The sequence below is a fragment of the Microtus oregoni genome, unplaced genomic scaffold (assembly GCF_018167655.1).
Source record: "Microtus oregoni isolate MIOR12 unplaced genomic scaffold, Mior012 000086F_ref0000336, whole genome shotgun sequence".
Lineage (NCBI taxonomy): Eukaryota > Metazoa > Chordata > Mammalia > Rodentia > Cricetidae > Microtus > Microtus oregoni.
Genome location: NW_024544552.1, coordinates 2511487 through 2520180, shown reverse-complemented (window position 1 = coordinate 2520180; position 8694 = coordinate 2511487). Strand labels below are relative to the sequence as shown.

Below are 8694 nucleotides of genomic sequence, written 5' to 3'. Positions count from 1 at the left end.
TTCCGGGGGTTGGGGGGAAGACACCCTAAAGGCACAGAGGACCTAACGACATTCTTGAAGTATGAGTGGGTACTCTGGGAAATAGAAAATGCAAAGATCAGGGAGGAACTAGCTGTCATTTTTTTTTAAAATCAGGCTCAACTGAGGTCTCCCCTAGAATGTGAAGAAAGACAGCACTGGTGGGTTTTAAGTGGGGACTCCATTAATTGAAGCCTGGAAAAAAGCAGGTGTCCTGGACACCCCTAAACTATTGCTTTCCACCCTAATGGGCAGAAAAATGCCTGCCCACTTCCTCCACTAATCCTCCCCCTTTCCGATCCCGCCAAGATGTAAGGGGAAAATGTCAGGTTATCAAACATGAGATGGAAGGGTGGGAGAGAGAGACTCAGTCTGAACCCCAGGCCTTAAGTCCTACCACACCCCTTGGGCTCTGGGCAAGGAGTGACCTCACTGTTAGTTTTTGCCCAGGCTTGAAGTTAAATGGCAAGCAGAACCACGTGGGGGTGCTGTCCCAGCCTGTAAGCCCCATTCTGGTCACACCCTGCTCAGTCCTGGAGGAAGGCTCTTCAAGTACCTTCATTTACCTTGCCAGTTTTTAAGCCTGCAATCGCGAGCTAACCTAGGCAGAAAGTTTTCTACTGGATTGTAAGTCTGAGGTAGCTGAGTGGAGATTGGGTTCTCATGGGTGGAGACCTAGGCAGGGGCGCCAAGGACTCAGCAGGTCCTTTAACCATCATTCCTGCCTACAGACCACCTATCTTAAGCATTCCAGCATTCCTCTAGGCTGCGCCTTTAAACCTTCTCAGCCCTTGCCCCGCCCCTGGTCCGCCCCGTCTGAGGCGGGACCCTCCAGAAAACTCCAAGCCCGGCCGGGTCTTCAGCTCCACTCGCCACTGCGCAGCCCCTGACGTGCGCGTGCTCTTATCCAGCCCGCTTGGACGGTGAGCAGGACTGAGGGACCAAGGAAGTGGGGTGGGGTGGGGGTAGGAGTATGTGTGTGGTCTGTAGAAAGCAAGAAGCCAACACTTGATTGTTGCTCCAGGGAGCGTGGGGGTTATAGACTGGAGGTCGCAAGGGTCTGAACCGGGCGCCCCGCCCCGTGCTGTCAGGTCCGGTTCCCAAGTTTTGATTCTGCATTGTTGGACAATTAAGTAAAGCGAGCTTTGCGGGTGCTTAGACGGGGCGTCCGTCCCGACCCAAGGGTCGGGTTCCAAGCCCCAGCAGTCTACTCCAGCGTCGAGTTCTTGGGGAAGAAGGAAGGAGTCCGACGTTCGCAGGCTGGTGTTGAGTGGTGGCGAGAATAGGTTTCTGGAGCGCGCCCTGGTGCGTCTCCGCAGTCCCTGAATTTACCGTGCGACCCTTTCACTTCCTGGTCCAGGAGCACGTGTGGGCACTGCCTGACTTCTGTGTCCTCGAGACTGCCCTTTTGCGCCCTTTCCTGCTAGTTTGCTTTTCTGGGTACTCGGGTTCACCACCTAGGGTCACGGGTCTCGGTGCCTTACTTGCACAGTGGCCTGGTCTTCTGTGCGACCCCATCCCTTTCCTGGAGAGCCTTTAACCTCGGACATCTCTGGGCTGCAGCCCTGACTGCACTCGGTTGTGTCCTGTCTGGAGGGGTTGGCTGCTGTCCAAGCTCTCCTACCCTAGCCCAAGCCCCGCTGCCCCATCCCGTGCCCCCTGCTGCTGGGAAAGCTGGTGGTGGCCGCGGGCGGGCGGGCGGGCGGGCTGGCTGCCCAGACCTGCGTCACCCCAGTGGCGGGAGGGTGGTGGGTGACTCATCCGCAATAACGGCCCAGGGTGTGGCCGTGGGGGTGGGGGCGGCGGCTGAAGGGGTTGGACCTGCAGACCGGAAGTAGATTGCCTCCTCGCTGGGCTCCGCAGGCCTCCCCGTGTTCGTTTGAGAGAGGTTCTGGAATACTTGGTATCCGGAGCAGAAGCAGCGGTGATGGAAAGTGAAGGTGCGGTGTAGGAGACCTGTGGCTGGACGGGCTCCCCTTGTTCTCTTAATCCGGAGCAGGAGTCAGGGACAGCGCCTCATCTCTAAGCTCCTCCCAGTTTCTCCTTCCTGCAGTTCAGGGTACACCTCAGACTTGGGGACAAGGTTGGGAGGGGTGAGCAGGGTGCTATCGTTCCAGAGCCAGCAAAATAATCTTTGTCCTTGCCATCCCCTTGCGCACCCATAACTTTACTGTCTATGCCAACCCCCAGGGAATTGGCGCCCAGCCTGTCTTCATTCACTCCATGGCCTTGCCCTTCGAGATTGCCAGGTGTGGGCTTTCCTACCCAGGATGTGTCCTCTAGACTTCTTCGATTCTTGCTTCTCTACCCACAAACTACATATGCCCTCCCGGTCCTCCAAAGCTGCCTCCTTGTACCCTGAGAACGGTTAGGATCCCTCATACCCCTTTGCCCAGGGCCTCCACCCAAGTCTGTGTGGAGTGGGTGTTCCTGCCTGGGAGGCCCCCACCCTGCCTCCATTCTTCTGTTTGGTACACAGAAGTCATGGCAACAGCCTCCACCCCCTCCTCTCCTGAGCAGGCCTTGTGGCTTCCTGTTTGTGGAGCTTTCTCTTCTGCTCAGGATTCTAGGTGGTGAGGGGGCTGCCCCCTGGTGTGGGGAGGGTCTTCCCCCTGCAAGGCATCCCCTTAACCACAGTGCTCCCCAATGGCCTTCTGCCTACTCATTGGGCATTTCTGTTTCAGAAAAGTCCCAACAGTCCCAGCTGGGAAGTTCCCTATGCTCCATCTGCACTATAAGAGGACAGTCCCCTCGTTTTCCCAATAAACATTCAGTCAGGAATCCCAGAGTCTGACCCTTCCCAACTTGGTGTTCCCCTTGACTTCAGCATTGACGCTGAATGGGGCTAGGTAAGCTGCCAGTCGTGGTTTGGGTGGAGCCCAGGGCTGGAAGGCCTTTTGCGGCCCCTCCTTCTTTCCAAGCTCTTGTAACCTTGTAGGCTTGAGTGATTATTGTTCCTAGGGCTGCTGTTGGCTCTGGAGTTCGCCGCTGCCAGCCCGCCATGTAGGCTGTCCAGCTGTTGCCTCCACTTGAGATACCCGGTTCTGGTCATCTCCCACACCTGTGTTCCAGATTGACTGATGTCTTTAGCCCACACCGGAGGGAGACTTGATATTTTCTCTTTCTCTGAGGGAGGGCTGGGGTAGGTCTCCTGGGTGTAACTAGGGTGGGTCTCTCCAGCTGCAGCAGCCACAACCCATCAGCTGTCTGCCTGAGGGGGTAGGGAGAGACACAGCTGCTGGCCAGGCAGGCCTGGCTGGGATAGCTTCGTCTGAGAACTCCGCCCCATGGCTCTGCCACTTTTGGGTTCTGGGGTCATGGCCTCAGAGTGGAAGAGAGATACTGCAGCTGGACGGCAATGACCTTGCCAGCTGTGTCCAGGCTCCAGAGCCAGGGGAGGGACCCTCAGTAGTCCTCTGTCTGGAGATAGATCAGGGGCAGCGGGGGACACTGGAAGGGTCTGTCTTTGGACTCCTTCTTAACCCCGGTATCTGGGTTAATCATTCTCTTGTCCTTTCTTTACTTATGCCCGGGCTTCAGGCCCATGAGCTCCCTAGAAACAGCCCGAAGTGGCAGGGGTGAGGCTATTTCCAGAAGAGAAGTCTAGAAATTGGGCAGGGAAAGGAATCTTGCTTCTGATGAGAGCTTTTAGCCATCTCCTTTTCCTGTCCTGTCTTCTCGTTACACCTAGAGCGTATAGACTGGGAGCTGCGTGGCTGCGGGTGGACAGTGTGGGCGAGGATGCTCGCTTACCTCTTCTGCCAGGCCGCAGCCACTCCACACTTCTACCTGCCATCATCATGCTGATTGTGTGGCCCCATGGCGTGGTGTGGATCGGGACCTGGCCTAACATTTATCTGGTCTGGCTGGGGGAAGTCTCCTAATGAAGTTTAAAAATAGCTGATTTATGGGGCGGATCCTGCCGGAAATGTGCAGCTGGATAACCCAGGGTAGGAAGGGGCGGCCATGTTGAAGGGTGGGGAAGAGAAGGGGGCACTGGCCCAGCACACAACCTCTGCCCAGACGCATGACATTATTGGAGACAGCCTGGCTTCTTGTATTTTGGCGGAGCACCAGCGCCCGTTGTGGGGGTGGTGGGAGTGTTTAACCTGGGGTGCATGAGAGAGGGAGCCAGAATGACTTCATCCCTTAAGTCTGACCTGGCCTGGAGCCAGATGTGGGCTCCCTGCCTCTCATTGAATGGAGGCTCTTGTCCTGGGAATACCAGTTTTTGAGCTGTCAGAGACAGCCAGCTGTATTTCTGACCAGAGAGAAGGACCCCTAAACAGGGGCTGGGAGTCACAAGTGAGGGACAGTGTCCCTCCTCTGTTCCTGGCTCCTTCATGCATCAGCAGCGTCTCCAGCGCCTGCTCCCAGGTTCCTGGGTGTGGGACCTGTCAGCAAAGTGGTGGGTGGGGACGGCTGCCCACAGTGAAATGCTGCCAACTCTGACCTGTGGTCAGAAGCTACCGGTTCCTAACCAAGGTCCTCAAGGAAAGTTAAACTCAGCTGTGCACTCTGCCACCCCGCCATTGTTTCTCTCCCAGGTTTCCCTGAAAATAAAGCCCAAGGCTCTGGGTTAATTTCCCTGTTTCTGCTCTAACAGACTATGAACTTAGTGACACATGGACTGCTCTAATGGGTCTAGAAACCCAGTGAGTGAGTGAGTGTGTGTGTGTGTGTGTGTGTGTGTGTGTGTGTGTGTGGTGGGTCTCACTGGTGGAGGTCCAGGTGCTGGCGGGGCTACATTCACTGGGGCTGAGGAGCTAGGGCAGAATCCATTTCCTTTTCTTTTCTGGGCTTCTAGGGGCATTGCCTGATTCATGACTCTGCCTGATACATACACCCTTCCTTCCCCCTCCTGTTCTGCCTCCCCCCTTTCATTCTGCCTTCCCCCCCTCCCATTCTGCCTTCCCCCTCCCATTCTGCTTTCCCCCTCCCATTCTGCCTTCCCCTATTCTGCCTTTCCCCCTCCCATTCTACCTTCCCCCTCCCATTCTGCCCTCTCCTCTCACTGAGAATGAGAACTCTTGTAAGAATATTGGGCCCGCCTGGCTGACACTTGGTAATCATTCTGTCTGCAAATGCGCCCCTCCTCCTTTTTTAACTCCTGTAAGGTGATCTGTCCCTCAGTTCTGGGAATTAGTGTGTGGACACCTTCAGTGGTGAGAGGAAGGGAGGAGGAAGGGGGTTATTCTGTCTACCACGATGCCTCAAAGGGAAGGGAAAGCATATGGTTTTTTACTGCAAGGTTTCACAGAGGAAATTCCCTTTGCAATCTAAAATGCGGGCCTCCCTTTCCCAGCAAGCCCACCCCGACTGCTTCTGTCGCCCTGGGTCTGTTAATTCCTGTAACATGATCTGAACTCTGCACCTTAGCGTTCATCGTGTACACTGCTTACACGATCACCTTCACTCTCTGTGTCCCTGCGATGGCACTAGGGAGAGTTCAGGGCTGAAGACTTTGTTCTCTGCTATAATCCCTACTGCAGATGCTCCGTTAGAAACCTAGTGGTTAGTGGAAGGTAATGCCACTCACTCCCCCTCTTGGCGTAGGTTTCCCTTATGCTCTATATTCTCCGTTCCTGAAACATTTTCTAAGGCTTTGAAGAGCAGGGTTGGGGGCTAGACTGACTGATTTGCCTTTGTCAGGCCTCATTACTCCCAGTAAAGATCTCAACCGAAAGCATTTACCCCATCCTTTGTTCCCGTGGGTCCTAGGCTTCATCCTAGACGTAAACCATTCATTCAAATGAAATTTAGAATCTGTGTAGCTTCACACCAGAGGGCCAGAGTTCAGAGCCCTGCTGCTGCTGGGCAGGAATTCCCTCTCTGGCCCTCACAGGCACCCTGAGTATTGTAGAATTGACTGTGGGCCTGGTTATATCCTCCCACAGCTCCTCACCGTCACCACAGCTGTCAGAATGGCGAACCGGGGACCTTCCTACGGCCTGAGTCGAGAGGTGCAGCAGAAGATTGAGAAGCAGTACGATGCGGACCTGGAGCAGATCCTGATCCAGTGGATTACCACTCAGTGCCGCAAGGATGTGGGCCGGCCCCAGCCTGGGCGTGAGAACTTCCAGAACTGGCTCAAGGATGGCACGGTGAGAGCGAGCTGGGAGGTGCGGGGAGGGCATGGGGGCCCTTCTTTAACCCGAATAGGAGAAGAAAGAGGACAAATAGACCCAACTGTGTCCTCAGCCTGAATCTTTCCAGAGGCTGTTAGAGCCCCCGTGCTTTCCGACCTCTCCATGGGGTGAGGGTCAAGGTGGATGTGTCCCTTAGAACGGCAGCTCATAGGTGCTGGGAGAATGGCAGTTTGAGCCGGGAAGTGGTGGAGCACGCCTCTAATCCCAGCACTCGGGAGGTAGAGACAGAGGGCTCTCTGAGCTCAAGGCCAGCCTGGTCTACAGAGCAAGTACCAGGACAGGCTCCAAAGCTATAGAGAAATCTTGTCTCAAAAAAAAAAAAAAAAAAGGAAAGAAAAAGAAAAGAAAAAAGCCCACTACACACACACACACACACACACGGTAAAATAAATAATAAAAAAAGAATGCTAGAATGCTGGCTGTTTGCAAGAGGGTGAGAAGGTAAGCTCCGCCAGTGATTCAGGAGCAGCAAGGAAAGACTAGCCATGCACTGGCTCTTCATCTGGTTTCAGAGGCAGGAGGGACCTTGAGGTTCACCTGGGAGAGCCCCTCTCTGGTTCACTGTCTTTGGTGCTCTGGTCTTGAGCAGGCATGTCCTCACCTCTTCCAGGTGCTGTGTGAGCTCATTAACTCACTATACCCTGAGGGGCAGGCTCCTGTAAAGAAGATCCAGGCCTCCACCATGGCCTTCAAGCAGATGGAGCAGATCTCTCAGTTCCTGCAGGCCGCTGAGCGCTATGGCATTAACACCACTGACATCTTCCAAACCGTGGATCTCTGGGAAGGTGAGCCGGGGCCGAGGGCTATTACCCAGGAGACTCGGGGTTGGACTGTGCTGTCTTTACCACAGAGAAACGACAGGTGGTGGTTTTCCTGAGGAGAGTGTGTGCGTGCCTGATGGAAGATCCCTCCTGCAGGGTAGGGTGGAAACAATGAATTAAGGAGTTTGGATGCCAAGCTTGGATCTGGTTGGCAGGTAGAAGGCATCTAGTACCCTACTTCCGCTCAGGCGGCGTACTTGTTTTCCAGGAAAGAACATGGCTTGTGTGCAGCGGACACTAATGAACCTGGGTGGGCTGGCGGTAGCCAGGGATGATGGATTCTTCTCTGGGGATCCCAACTGGTTTCCTAAGTAAGTATCTGTGGGCTTGCCATAGGGCCCTGCTGGTACAGTATTCTCGCCCATTCCTGGCTGTCGAAAAGAAACGATGTCGCTGTAGAACCAGCCATTACAAAGCGCCTTTAGAACTCCAGAAGGTGGTGGGAGGTGGCGGCGGCAGCAATGACTTTCGTTTTGGAGAGACAAAGAGGTGCTTCTAAGCAGCCCAGAGGTCTCAAAGGCAGAGTGGATATCAGCTTACATGTCCAGGGAAGAATTCACTGGGGTAGCTAGCCTCTGACAGCCTCCTAACTAGTACCCCCCCTTCTACCCAGGAAATCCAAGGAGAACCCCCGGAACTTCTCGGACAACCAGTTGCAAGAGGGCAAGAATGTGATTGGACTACAGATGGGCACCAATCGTGGAGCATCGCAGGCAGGCATGACCGGCTATGGGATGCCACGCCAGATCCTCTGATCACACAACACCCCCGCCCCTGCCCTCCATGAATGGTTAATATATATGTATATATATGTTTTAGCAGTGACATTCCCCGAGAGCCCCTGGATCTCTAAGCTCCCCTCTGCCAGAGTAGGGTCCAAATTATCTTGTCACTTCTGGCAGTGCCCGATGATTGCCTTTCTCTGGGCTTACTAATACATTCCTTCCCCACAGCCATCAAAACTGGACCACCTTCCCCCTGGGACCAAAAGCCTCCTTCCCCAGCCTGCTTCTCTTTTCCTGACCTCTGTGCTTCCAGTCCATTCCTTGGCTAGGAGTCAGAGATGCTGCCCTGTGGCCTTATGCCACGCTGACCTTCCTTCTACGAGTGCCTCTCCTACAGCTGTGGCTGCAGGGATTTAATTTATAGGGAGGGGCCCGTGGCTGTCACCCCAGCCACAGCTGGGCTGTACTTAGCACGCTTCTGGGCAGCTTTCCTCCCCAGCAAGAGGCCCTTTTGGCTTCTTAGTTTCCATTCCTCTCACTGTGGCTAAGGGGTGGAGCAGTGGAGACAGAGATGGAAGAGCTGCCCACCATGGTCTGGGGCTTGAGGAACATGAGTTTGCTGATTTTCAATAAAGAGTCTCATTCTTTTTTGGATGGAGTCAGTCTGTATCTAGGGCCACTGCGCCTACGTCGGGGGCGGGAGCCATACCAGGCAAGGAGGGAGGGCAGAGGTGAAAGGTTGCTGGGCTGAGCCCTGTCTTCATTTTCGTCTGCATCCTCTTTCTGTCATCCGGTTTAGAAGAGGACCGGCTGGGATTAAGAAGGGACAGGCCTCACTTGGGGTAGTAGCCTTAATGCAGATTACATTGGCTGCGTTTGCTGGATAGGAGAACTTTATTCCTCAGGGAACTGGGCGCGTGGTCTGCTGCTCCTGGCTGTGTCTGGACAAGGAAAAGATGGCCCATGTTGGAGTAGGCTGTT

General features: G+C 54.7%; 1 protein-coding gene across 2 annotated transcripts; it reads left to right on the top strand.

The window, feature by feature from the left end:
• Positions 1-794: 794 nt before the first annotated feature.
• Positions 795-8361, top strand: Tagln2 (transgelin 2). 2 transcript variants are annotated; one of them, XM_041643469.1, is made up of 5 exons: positions 795-941; positions 5916-6122; positions 6778-6952; positions 7197-7299; positions 7602-8361. In XM_041643469.1, the coding sequence occupies exons 2-5, from the start codon at positions 5943-5945 to the stop codon at positions 7741-7743; spliced, it is 600 nt and encodes a 199-aa protein (XP_041499403.1). In that variant the 5' UTR covers positions 795-941; positions 5916-5942; the 3' UTR covers positions 7744-8361. The 2 variants fall into 2 exon arrangements, with proteins under 2 accessions (XP_041499403.1, XP_041499404.1); XM_041643470.1 differs by lacking the exon at positions 795-941 and adding an exon at positions 1850-1958.
• The last annotated feature ends 333 nt before the right edge of the window (positions 8362-8694 follow it).